The 13673-nt window shown below is 41.7% G+C and overlaps 1 protein-coding gene across 5 annotated transcripts in view; it reads right to left on the reverse strand.

Annotated features, from left to right (window-relative positions):
* BICD1 (BICD cargo adaptor 1) overlaps positions 1–13673 on the reverse strand; it is a 167549-nt gene that overhangs the window by 47987 nt on the left and 105889 nt on the right. For all 5 annotated transcript variants that reach the window (XM_042837994.1, XM_042837992.1, XM_042837993.1 and 2 more), the window contains exon 3: positions 2305–2457. In XM_042837994.1, the coding sequence (XP_042693928.1) occupies positions 2305–2457 (153 nt within the window). The remainder of the gene's footprint in view (positions 1–2304; positions 2458–13673) is intronic.

Below are 13673 nucleotides of genomic sequence, written 5' to 3' on the forward strand. Positions count from 1 at the left end.
ATGGCTTGATGAAAGAAGAAATATTGAACTTTCATGCTTCTATTAAAAAATAAATAAATCTTTTTTCAGTTGACACATTTCTAATATAATGCATTAACATGTATTACTATGTGCAATTTTAAGGCATTGTCTAGAATGCTTCTCATTTATATTTTTATTTTCAAACTATATTAAGGTTCTGGTGAAAACAGAAACATCAACCATTTCTTTTGGAGTGGCACGTTTGCCAACCTGTCAAAAGTTTTACAGCTAGAAGCCTTTGGGAAGGAAAGCTTAAAACACAAAGCACCAATCTTCAAACAAAGAGAATGAAAAAGATTCAGACAACAAATGGAGTTCATAAATTATGTTGGGAGATGCTAAGTAGAAAAGGGAAATCTGGGCATTTTGAAATTTGCATTTCCTGGTGTATTCGAGTGGAGGGAAAGGGCCATCTAAAAAATTGTGACATTCAATCATTTGATATGCTTATTATTTGATATGTTTATAATTTAAGGGCATGAAAAACTGGAGGTCTATACAGTAACCAATTCATGGATGCTTTCCTACAAAAGCTACCAAACAAAAAAATAAACAAACAACCCCTCCCAGAAAACAAACCAACAAGGAGATTATGACAATTTCTCTACATGACTTGCAACATATCATTTTGTAAACAGCAGTAGTATAGTACAAAATTGCTCTTGATATTTTACTCTGTAGGTCAGAATTGGTTCTGGTATCACAAGTGCATGGGTTTGTGATACAAAATGACTGATTTTTTAAGTCGTTCTCAATGCAAAAGTGCTTTTTTTTCTCCCCATATTCCGGCATTTGACTCCATTACGAATGAAGTATATATTGTATACAAATACAAACACTGGCAAACAGATTTTATTCTGGCAGAAACTAGCATGGCCTGTAAAGTGGTTTTTATTTTTTTTTCCTGCAAAAATGCCTCCTATGAGCTTGGTAAGGAAAAAATAGATGCCTCCATGAGGGAATTTGCTGGCTTGGTAAACAACTGACACAAAGATGAGCTGATAGAAATTCAGTGCTAGGAGCATGAAAGCCTGGGTCATAAATAAGGGAACACCATACTCACTTGCATTGAGTAATTACCTGTGCATTCCCTGTGCATTACCTGTGCATTCCCTGCGGCTCTGCTCCATTGTTCTAAACGTTTCAATTGCATTTGTGCTAGCAGGGTAGAATAGCAAAGATAGATGAAATAGTGCTGCATATTCCTGCATATTCCTGCAGGAATAAGTAAGCTAACAAGCAGTAAGAAATTGGCAGCCTTGGCTATTTGTTAAAAGCCCTAATGGAACTGTTTGCTAGGCTGGGATGTAACACAGGGGCTGCAGAGCAGTGCTACTGCAATTTGGTGGAAGTTGGGGAAATTCTCTTCCTGCATGTGATGTTATGTTGGTCTCGGAAGTGTCTAAAAGAAACTTTCATCCTCCAACTTACTTATTTATCATGGCAAGCTCGGTTTTCTGACATGAGAACAAATTTCTTCTGTTCAATTTAAAAGACAACTGTGTTTGTGATGACTTCCTCAGCAGTGTTTATACCCAGCAGCAAAGGAAGCTGTGCTTTGTAAGGGAGAGAGGGCAGATCCAGCTGCTTTTTGCATCTTGACTTAATGGGGCTGTGATTTATGGTGGTTCCTGGGGGCACGCTCTGCACTGCAGCGAGTAACACAGCACACTGCTTTGCTGTCAGCTGCACCTCACTGCCACAGGGAAAACATGAAAGACAAACTAGGAGTACCTGACATCCCTTTTCCTATTTTTGGAGCTTGTCAAACTTGTTGGTTAGCATTGCTGAGCAGAGAGGAACAGTGGTAATGGAAAACCCAGGAAAAAAAAAAATGAAAAAAATGGAGTAGACAATGTCCTCCTTTCTCCACTTCAGAAGAGGAAGCAGAGCAAGGGAAACAAAGTGAGAGGAAATGGAGGGCTGACCTATCTCTTCTGCTGGGCATAGAGGTCAGTGTGCAGAGAGAGATGGCAGGAAACACAGGAAGGGAAGAGATGCAGCCTTGGCTGCGGTAACAATGATCCCCCTGTTACAAAGTTCTGCACAGAAATAGTCCCTCAGAGTTTTCCCAAAAATGAGGAAAGGGTCTCCCCATATGTCAAAAATGGCCTGTAGCACTGCTGCAGAATGAATAAGTGTCAAGCGAAAATCTAACCAAAGAAAAACAACAAACCGCCACACAAAGAAACTTCTATCAAAATGCTTTGCTGGATCACATTATGGAAACCTGAGAAAATGGTCTCTTTTCCAGCACAGCACCTAGTATCTCCCAGTGCTTACTTGGTTCTGTTTCAGTGTGGATACCAGCTTCTGCAGAGTGATATTTTCTTCTTCCAGTTCAGTGTAGTCCTGCAGGAGCCTTGCCTCTCGAAACTTGTACTCGCGAATTTCATCCTTCATTCGTATCCTCTGCAGTTCCACCATTTCATTATTCTGGTAAGAGAAAATGCAAGAGCATTACCATTGGTGCACAGCCCTTTTAATGACTGAAGCTGCCTCCAGAAAAAGTCAAACAAGAAAGTAAACCTCAAATAGAAAGGATTTCAATGTGCAAATCAAATCTGTAATTGATCTGGGGTAAAACCAAACTTTCAGGCGAGCACTGGCAGCACAGTAATGAGAACATCTGATAAGGAAGCTTGATTAAAACATTTTCCAGATTAGATGTTTATTGAAATGGTAAGCCTGGCAAGGCTTTATCATCTCATTAGTTTCATTGCTCAGAGACTCTGTTGAATCTAAATAAAATTACCATCCGATTTCCACCAAAAGAAACTCTCTACATTCATACAGCAAAGCAGTGAATAACAGCATCTATTCTGCAAAGACAGCTGCTACTGAGCAAGACCCATGTGCACACTTGTATCTGCAGGCACTAGTCAGAAGCACAGGGGGGACCTGGCATGCAGCTGGCTGCAGAGCACTGCCCCAAAAACAACCCAAGTCTTGCTGCATGGGGCAGGACTGCAAGGTGTCTGGAACACACAGTATCACCATTTTGATTTTCCTATTAGCAAATGCAATTCCTGGACAGAGAGAGAATCAAAGAATGACAGAATCACAGAATGGCTTGGGTTGGAAGGGATCTTAACCATCACCCAAGTCCAAACCCTGTTATGGGCAGGGCTGTCACCCAGCAGCTCAGGCAGCTCAGGCTGCTCAGGACCCCATCCAACCTGGCCTTGAGCATCTCCAGGGATGGGGCACCCACAGCTTCTCTGGGCACAAAGGATTGGTTGCACAAAAAATCACTTCCAACAGATTCCAGGTCTTTTACATCAAAGGTCAGGTGGCTGTTCTGGAAAGCCTCTGACTCTGTTGACATTACTCTGATGAAAATGCACTATGGGATAGTGGAGTTAACACAGCCACAGAAACAGTCTGGCCCTCTGCTGTGCAGGGAAGCCTGGTTGCTTCTGAATAATAGGAACAGGAGTAAATGGTCCCAGCTTTGTCTTCCCTCCAGCAGCAACACAGCATTGCTGGAGGGAAGCACTGCTGGTACCTTAATGATGGGGCAGACCCTTCTCTCTGCCAAGGTGCCAGAAAACTTGCATGTGGGAAGCATAACAGGTTTCTCCGGAAGGTGTCTGTGTGTAGGAAGGGCAACACATCTGGACTTCTGTCTACCTGAAAATGCAGAACATTTAAGAAGTCATTACAGCAGGAGTCATAGTCGATGAGCTGTAAGTAGATTCAGCCATACAGCTCTCCCTCAAGTGTGTAAAGATAAACCCACAAAGTCTGAATTGGGGATAAACACCAGTAAATAAACAGTAACTAAGCACTGGAAGATAACACCACCATGCACGAAGAAAAAAAGTTGATGCAAGAGTTGAGAAGGTGACAAACAAAAACTGCTTAAAATTAAACTTTTTTGTTAAAGAAAAAATAAAGAATCCCTCCTGTTCCATAGATTCAGAACAAATATGCACTGTGAAATCTTGACTGGAAGCGTGCTTTTGGTTTACAGGCTCTCCAGTAGCAGAGAAGTCACAGAGCATCAGATAAAAGTAACTCTCTGCAAATATTCTTGCATCCATCACTACTTAGCAAACCTGTGAGTGAACTCTAAAAATGGCACCACAGATGATTTCACAAGATGAAGGCATTTTACACCACAGAGCTGCCGTCATACATGCTGTTTCTGCTGGCACATCTTCAGTGACAGCATTTATCTGTGCTTGTTAGGTGTGAGGATATGAGCAAGTCAGATTTGGGCACTGAACACTAAATTGGTGGGCACCACTGACTGCACAGCTCTGCTCTGCCAAACAGAATTAAGCTACTCTGCAGCTCACCCAGTGTCTGCCATCAGTGTTGGAGGTCAAAAGGAATGGATTGTTCAACAGGGGGGAAGAGAAAAGGCAGTCAGAGTTGGAGGACACAAACTGAAGACTTTACTGAATCCTGATATTACTTTGGGTACATATTACATGGCACATCATTTTCAAAACGCCTCTGAAGGTAACTCCAAAATCCAGATACTCATTTTGTCTTTCCTTTATTGCAAACAGCAGCCAAAACCATATTTCTTTGTCATTTTAAGTTTCCTCTCCTACTTCATCTCTGAAGTAGGAAATATGAAATTCTTACAGCACTTCTGCTCCTTTTATATACATAGAAGCTATCTCTACAGAGCCTCCTCCATTTTTCGTTACTCTCAGTAACTCTCAGTATTCGGTCAAACAAGAACCAGGACAGATTCTCTAATGGAAGGTGTGCATTTTGTCATGGAAAACACCATAGCATTATTCTCCCTGCCACAGGATCCCTTTTCCTGTTTGCAAATGCCTGCATCGCACCAGCAGATGCCCAACTATGAAGTGCTCGGATGCTTTGAGGGACAAGGTTTAATTAGGGGACACAGTCAGTGGGCATGGTGGGGATAGGCTGATGGTTGGACTAGGTGATCTTAGTGGTCTTCTCCAACTTCAGTGATTCTATGACTCTTTCAGCACTTTGTAAGAAAGGTGACGCTTTGGCATTGCAGTGCAAAAGCCGTTGTCACGATTTACAAGTGTGCAGTCCAGGAAATGCAGGAGTGCTGCTCTGCTTTATCCATAGGAAATCTGTGCGCGTTTTGTGGAAGTGAGCTCTTCTTCCATCTGTACACCAAATTTCATGCTGAGGCAATACTTTGTTACTGGCAGTAAGTAGCATCTATTTATTTCCAGCAAATGCTCTGGTTCAGTATACTGTCTTCTCACGAGTGTCCTTTGTAATTTTGAATCATCTTAAATATATGTTTCTCAAACAGACAACTCACAGTTATAGACAATGTCATTAAGGTGCCAATTTAACCACTGTGCCAATCCTCTTCTGAAAGAACTTCTGTGAAGACATAGTCAGAGGATACAAAAACACAAGGCAAAGGGATTCTGTCAGCAGGGCAGTTATCTGTATGAGCCACTAGAGGACAATATGACTCAAATTATTCCCCCGTCAGGAAAATAAGTCATCATTAAATTTAACTGGTAGTAAGCATTGAACATTAAGCTTTCAGGACAGGGCAATTGACCCAGGCACCTTTGCAAGGGCACATCCTCAGTATTTTTTATACTTCCAGAGAGTATTCTCTCTGAGATCCTGGATGCATAAAAAACAATTTAACCCAAGAGGTGAAGCTGATGATACACAAGTAATATTTTAGTGGCTGAAAGTTATTTTGACCCCAGAACAAGATGCAATAGATTTAATGTGTCAAAAAAAAACAAAAAAAAAAACAGAAAGACCTTTTGTGAAATCATAGCAGGCCACAGAGCCATTGTCAGCATTGCATCTAATTATATGTGAGAGCTAATTCTGGAGGATGTCAGTCACATCACTCAATGCATGTCTAATGTAACACAACAGATAATGAGAAATGAAGAACAGAGGGCTCCAGCAGAGATAAATTCTAGGTAGCTCACCTATCCACAAAAGCTTAGATATCTTTTCAGACCTGCTGTACATTTTTTATTCCTGATGGTGGTTTTTTTTGTTGTTGATTTGTTCTTTGGGGTTTTTTTTTTGTCTCTTTGGAGAGTTAGATTTTTGGCTTTTCCCCAACATTTCTTTGTGCAGATTTTCACAACAAGATTTCAGATCCTTACCGCAGTAAAGTGTACTATTTTTCATTCTACAGAACAGCCTCCTAATCAGAAACTAATTAGATGCCCCCAAGTACCCTGACTAAATCATTATTTATCCACTGAAAAAAATGCAAGCAGAAGCACGATGATGTGCATTACTTGATAGTTTGCATAACTCATGAGTACAAGAACAAAGGAAAAATTATATACTTCCAGTTTAATGGCACTGTGTTATGGATGATGCATATGAAATATAATTTGATCTGATGGCAGTTTTATTGCACTAGCAGTAAATTGAATCTAATAGAAAATTTATGCTTAGACTAATATCTGTGATCTGACACATCTCACTGTAGATTTGCACATCCTATTTACTTTACTTTGCAGAGGAAAACAAAAGGTGTGTTTTGTAGGGAGAACAATGATAGTTAAATCATAGAAAATATGGTTTAACAGAGGTTCAAACGTAATTATGAACAAGTTAACGATACATGGGGAAGGTCCTAGAGTGCTACCAGCATAACTTCAGCCAAAATTTGGGTTGGGACTTCCTTCAGGATCATTCCATCAAAAATTAATAGTATTCATCATAGAATCATAGAAAGATAGAATTGTTCAAGTTGGAAAAGATCATCAAGTCCAACCACAACCTAACTGTACTACCCTAACTAACAACCCTCTGCTAAATCACGTCCCTGAACACCGCATCCAAATGATTTTAAACACATCCAGGGATGTGTTTAAAAACTCAACCACCTCCCTGGGGAGTCTATCCCAGGGCTCAACAACCTTTTCAGTAAAGTAGTTTTCCCTGATATCCAACCTAAACCTCCCTTGACACAACTTGAAGCCATTTCCCCTCGTTCTGTCACCTGTCACCAGTGAGAAGAGACCGACCCCGCTCTCACTGCAATCACCTTTCAGATATTGAAAGAGAGCAATAAGGTCTCCCCTCAGCCTCCTCCTCCCCACACTAAACAGCATCAGTTCCTTCAGTCGCTCCTTGTAGGGAATACTCTTCAAGCCCTTTATGGTTTTGGTTTCTTCTTATGTATACTGTTTGCATTTATTTGGCAACATCAAACCACAAATTAATAATAAATTAATGAGGAAAAGATAGCCATACTCTAAGTTTCAATCTTTAATTTGCTGCCTTTAGCTTATATGTATATGCACTTAGAAACTTACTGCTCAATTATCTCTCTTATTTAGAAGCCTCAAACATGAGTTATGGGTACTTTCTTTTCTTTGTCTCCTGTAAGAAAATCTATTTCTGCATCAGACAGAGAAGCCTGCTACCCAGCACAGTGTAGCAGAAACAGAGAGAACACCACTGTAAAGCCAACCCTTCTCCTTCCTCCAGACTGACAGATCCAGAGAGGAAGACATTACAGTGCAAAGACCCAGAAAGAGATCTGCCATGTCAGGGATGCACAGCTCTGCAGATCTCCACATCCTCAAAATGGTTCCCAACAAAGTAAGAGTATGTACTCTACTGTCCATTACCTGAGTGTAATAGAGGCTAAAGGTAACCTTGGAAAATCCTGGATATAGACAAAGCAGAAAGGTTCAAGTGGCACAGAGAGCAAGTGAGAAAACTGCATAAGAAAAAATGCTGCCTCAGGTGGGACACTGAAGTGGTGCTGTGCAGTGAGGAGAGGGGAGGGCTCAGGTCAATCTTGTTATCTTTGTGGGCTGAGCCAGCAGGGTTATGAAGCATCTGAAAGTGCTGGAAAGCCAGCCTTGGTCTGCAGAGATACCCAGCTTGCCCCTGGCATGACCTGATTTTTCATTCAGAAGGGATAAGGGAAGTCAAGAGAAGAGAGGACAAAAAGGGGAACAAATGATCAGTGACCATTTTCTTCCATTTACCATCAATTGCTTTCAGTCCCCAGACAAGGTCCTCTATACTTGCCTTAAAGCTTCCCTAGTTTGTAAGCAGGAATGCTCACTTTGAACTGAAGTGGTGACATTTTCTGTGTTTCCATGTATATTAAAAATCATTACGGGATTTTGTGGATGACCTTCTCTGTTCTAGCCTGATCATTTTGTAGACTTTGCAGCCCTGATCCTCCAAATGATTCGTGGATGCAGACAACCTAGCACAACAGGGACAGAGCATCTCGTTCAGAACTTTTTTTTTTCCCTTTCAATATATGGATAACTCCATACCCCAAAATAAACTACTTCACAGATTCATTTTCAATCTGAATTTGTCTGATTTTATGCTTCACACTGTTTCATCCAGGTGGCATTATTTGAGTATCACATCCGATTTTAATGTTTGATTAACATTAAAACATTCTCCTTAGCTTTTGATACACAGTTCACTGTCTAAAAAAAAAAAAAAAGGAAAATAGAATAACAAATACCTATCATCTTCCCCTTCTATGCATTTACTTATGTACAATGACAGCAGTATCAGAAACAAGGATGAAAAAAGCCACATATTACCTATAGTATATTGAATAAAAACCAGATTAAGATAATGCAGGTTTCAAGTTGCTTCACCAGCAACAGCTTTTTAATAAAGTATTTTACAATTCACCTAATAATTTCATCATCTTAAATTCTCAACACATTTAATTGGAGAGCTAAATCTAAAGAAGTAAAGGTGAATTTCTATCAAAAGCAGTTAAATGGCCCATTTATGTAGTTACTACAGTTTGAAACCAATAATGTTCAATGTCATAAATCCCACTGCATATAAATCCCCATAAAAAACCTATTTTATTGACTTTCATATATATAAGTACATATAAAAATACAGAACAAATTAATGTTCTTTTTGTGCATTTACATTTCCCACTGAATAGCACTGTCACATCATGCTACAAGGAATTTCATATAAATTAGGAAATATAAATCTCTAATCGTATATATTTATCTGGTGAACACATGAAAAATATATAATGGTTTGATTTTGACTGCATTAGTAGCAACCCATATTTTATATCAGCACTCTGTAACAAGCACTGCTGCAACATTCCTCGCTATTCCTTCAAAGAAAAAGCTTCACTGAACAAAACTGCACTAAAGCAGTGTGAGAGAGAATTCAGGCTCCAGGGTTACAGCACAGTTCGGTTCATACGATCCTTCTACATATCTGCACAATGAAGTCATGCATTAAAATACAGTCATTGCAAATACTAAAATATCAATTAGCTGGAAAAAGAGTTTTGACATGAGAAGGACTCAATGGAGGTCATTTTGTTTCCAGAAAAATTCTGCTAGTCACATGTCTCCTGCAGCTCTGGCAACATTAAACATTTCTGAAAAGAGGGAGAATTTATTTCAAATGCCATATTGATGACATAGAAGGAAGCCAATGAAATACTTGTGTCCTGGAGCATGTTTATGGACGTGTTTTGTAAAAACAAGCAGACACAAGCTCTACACCAACAGTCCCCTCTGGCCTATTCTGGTTTTCAAACTTCTACATGTGCTGATGGACTGCATCCACACAGGGATGAACCATGGCCCAAGGTCCAGTCCTGTTCCCTCCAGGTCCTGTTGCTGCTACAGTTTATCCAGAGCAGAACTGGAGGAACGGGACTGCCCTGCAGGAGCCCTGGGCACCAAGCTACACCAAGCTCAGCGAAGAGCACAGGGTGGGCACAAACTCCTAACAGTTCACTTCAGTTAGAACATTTTCATGGAATCATTAAGGTTCTAAAAGACCAGTAAGATCATCTAGTCCAACTGTCATCCCATCACCATCATGCTCATTAAACATATCCTTCACTGCCACATCCACACGGTTCTTGAACACCTCCAGGGATGGTGACTCCACCACCTCCCTGGGCAGCCTGTGCCACTGCGGCACCGCTCTTCCCAAGAAGAAATGTCTCCTAATATCTAACCTGAACCTCCTTCTCTTATCTATTTACATGGGAGAAGAGGATAACCCCCACCTCACTACAACCTGTTTCAGGCAATAGTAGAGAGTGATAAGGTCTCCCCTGAGCCTCCTCTTCTCCAGACTGAACAATCTCAGTTCCCTCACCACTCCCCATAAGCTCTGTGCTCCAGACCCTTCACAGACTTGTTGCCCTTTTCTGGACATACTCCTGGGCCACAGTGTCCTTTCTGTACTGAAAGGAGCTGTACCCTGCTATTCCCATTGCACTAAATAGTGCTGAGCAACAAATAGTCAAGTCTGCAAACTCTTTGATCTGGGGCTGTTGCCCACTCTGTATCACTTGTTATCCCATGCCTGACTATTATTACAAATATAATGAAAACAAATTGCTCAGGAAAAAAAAAAAAAAAAAAAAGTGGGGGAGGGAGAGTGGTATTCTAGGGCATTTGGGATTAAATGGCTTTTTTCTTTATTTTCTTGTCAATTACAGCAACAGTGAGTGCTGCCACTTTCTACCCACAATTTAAGAAACCAACAGAAGTGATTCTGCATGACAATGCCTCAGGGCAGGCTGTTTGATGGAGAATTCACACAGGCCTTTTCAAGCTCAGGAAACCCACGGCTGGTTCTAAAGCTGAACCGATCTCTTGGGAGAGACATCTGCCAGTCACAGCATCCTTTGGAGAGGCCATCTGTCAGGTGAAAAGTGCCAAACTTCCTTCCAGACCCAACGGGGCACTGGCTGATGGACAAAAGAAAAGTTATGCTAACAGCGTGTAGAGCTGTGCTCTGCTCCAGCTTGGCAGCAGCACTGCTGCTGCTCCTGCTCCTGGCCTCCCTTGGGCCAAAGCTCTCTTCCACAGCATCAACAAGACCTAGGGGGCAGCAAGCCACCCCAAAAAGCAAAAGAAAGTTGGTTTTAGTAGCACTTTCTCTCTGACACTGCTGACAGGGTGAACACAGAGACAGAAGTGTCAGCGGAAGATAGGGAACAGAAACCAGTGACATCTCTAGGATACACCTGCTGCTCAGCCACAAATCTGTAACTTCATTCAGATGCAACCCTGAATGAAAATTATAAAATTCATATAGCTTCCAGCAGTAAGATTTTACTGTATACCTTGAAATACTGAGGAGCAGAGAGCATTAAAAGTGAGTTTGTGAGGATGGAAGGAGGAAACACAAAGGAAGCTGCAGCAACACACAAGCACCTAAATAAGGGGGCTAACTTTGACTGTTTTAACATTCATTATGCTTGACTGGTATAGAAAAATATGCCCCAGCTTGCTTTGCATTGCTCTCTGCTGTAGTGCCCTAACTTCTGATGTTGGGGTGTTTTCAGAGCTCTCTGCTGCAATCTGTCTCCAACACACCAGACAAGAACTTCAAACTCCTGTATTTGAGGCATGAAGCTATGTTCCTTGTGTGCTTCCTGCTCCCCATGGCAACTACCTCCCCTCCTTACAACTCGGAGCTATTTTAATTACAGCTCTCTGCTAGCTCAATCCTACACTCCTCACGTTCCTCACACTGCAACCCAGCTGTGCTGCTGAGTGATGCATGTGCAGGGCCCATGCTCTCAGCTTACCATCCTGTACCACACTGTACCGTTCAAACTCTGCTTTTTTTTTTCTCTGCATGTCAAGTCAACCTTCAGTCTTACAAATACCAGCTAGACGTTGCAACTCTGCTGGCAAATGCCTCTGCCTTCTACAGTTGAGCTATACATTTCCTGTGTAGAGCTCAGGAAGACAACACACAGACCCAGCTCTGGGCAACACTGACAAGTCCAGTCCCAGCTAAGCTCTCAGGGGTTGAGTTCAAACTAATCAGACAGGTAATTAATCCTGATCCTCAGCTCACAAACAATCAAGAAAACCATAGCAAAATGGATCTCCAAGGGTTCCCTTTGAAGCATCTACTCCATTTGTCTTTTTTTGAGATAGGAGCAACTACACCTGCCTCATTCCTGGTGTGCATCTCATCTCTTCTTGAACACTTCCAGTGACGGATCCATCACCTTACCCAGAAAGTTGTTTTCTGACTTCACTTTTGCCTTTCTCAGAAGACTCTCTTGAATATTTAATCTGAACCTTGTCTCGCTCCAATTTATAGGAGGGAGAGGTGGTTCTTTTATTATCTATATACCCAGTGTGAGATTAAGAAGCAACGGTTCAAATGTTGGTCCGACCAGTTTATTACAAATCTTAATCAGGGAAATGGGGAAGGGGAAGACGTACACTATCATGAATTAGGGTAATGGGAAGGGAAGGAGGGCGATAGAAAAGATAGAAAAGAAGAAGCAAGGAGTCTTTATAGGCAGCAAGAGGGAGATAGTCACCACCATGGATCCAGCGTGGCTCGTAGTTCCATCTTTGATCCTCAGTAGTGGTGGGTAGTGCGGCAGTTGTTCTATTGACAACGACGGCGACGAACGACCATGGCGATGATGGCCCCTTTTCAATGCTTTCAAAGTGGCTGAATCAGCTGTCTTTGGAGTGACAGCTCAAATCCAAAGTGGTCGAGTCAGCTGTCCTTTGAGTGACAGCTCAAACCCAAGGTGGTTGAGTCAGTTCTCCTTGCGGTGGCAGCTTCTGGCTCTGGGATCTCAGCAGGAACCTCCTTTGTTCTTATCTTTCTGGCCTTGCCAGCAGATAAGAGGAAGCAGGGAGGCACCAACTTGTATCTTGCCTTCGCAGGATACAATGGTATCATCCCCCAGCCTTCCATACTTAGCTGGAGCGGTTTGGCCACAGGCCAGATCTTCCGCCAGTGAACACTTTTGAGCACTCTCATCCGCTCATCTACAGAGCAAGCAGCTCTGGGGGAAGGGGCTTTCAAATGTTCCCAAAGCGATATTGATTGTCACGCAGCACCCATCAGTTGCCTCCTTGACAAGTCACTCAGAGTCTTATCACAAGAAAAACCTCAGGAAGCAAGCTTTGAGCCAAAAAAACAAAGAAGGATTCTCACAAACCTAAATCTTACACATCGCCAAGTAAAAACAAACTAAAAGAGAGGAATTTTAGATTGGACATAAGGAAAAAGACTTTTACAATAAGGGCAGTGAGGTACTGGCACAGGCTGCCCAGAGAGGTGGTGGATGAAGGTCAGGCTGGACAGGGCTCTGAGCAACCTGATCTACCTGTGGGTGCCCCTGTTCACTGCAGAGGGGTTGGACAAAACGGCCTTTAAGGGTCCCTTCCAACTCAAATGATTCTATGATTCCAGAGGAAACTCATAAGATACCCTTGCATGAAATATGGCAGGAACGTAGGGACACGGGTGAAGATGACAGAGGTAACTAAATATTACAAAAGAAAGGAGACCCCAGTTAACATTCTACATTCCTTCTAGTGCAGTTCCTCACTATGGATTGAGAGAGAAGGAATATGCTGAATGAAGTAAAGAAGGAACTATTAATACCTTTTTGAAATCAGTGTGAATAAATAGATAAAATACTATTCACAGGTTATGTATATATATATATTTATATTTATATGTCTCAAGTAGTCATCTGCTGCATTTTCTATTGTGCTGCAGTGGAGTTGCAAATGCTCAGCATCAAAGGAGCTCTGTAAAAGCCCAGGCTTACAACACAGCTTCCCTTGTTCAAATTATTCTTGCAGATTGCCAGCTGCAGAGGTGTTTTAAAAGCTACTTGCAAACGTTCACACATCTTCCTCCCAAGGACAACAGACTACTTCAAGTTA

Source organism: Centrocercus urophasianus, unplaced genomic scaffold (genome assembly GCF_019232065.1).
Source record: "Centrocercus urophasianus isolate 14NV4802_14NV808 unplaced genomic scaffold, USGS_Curo_1.0 seq_73, whole genome shotgun sequence".
NCBI classification, from domain to species: Eukaryota; Metazoa; Chordata; class Aves; order Galliformes; family Phasianidae; genus Centrocercus; species Centrocercus urophasianus.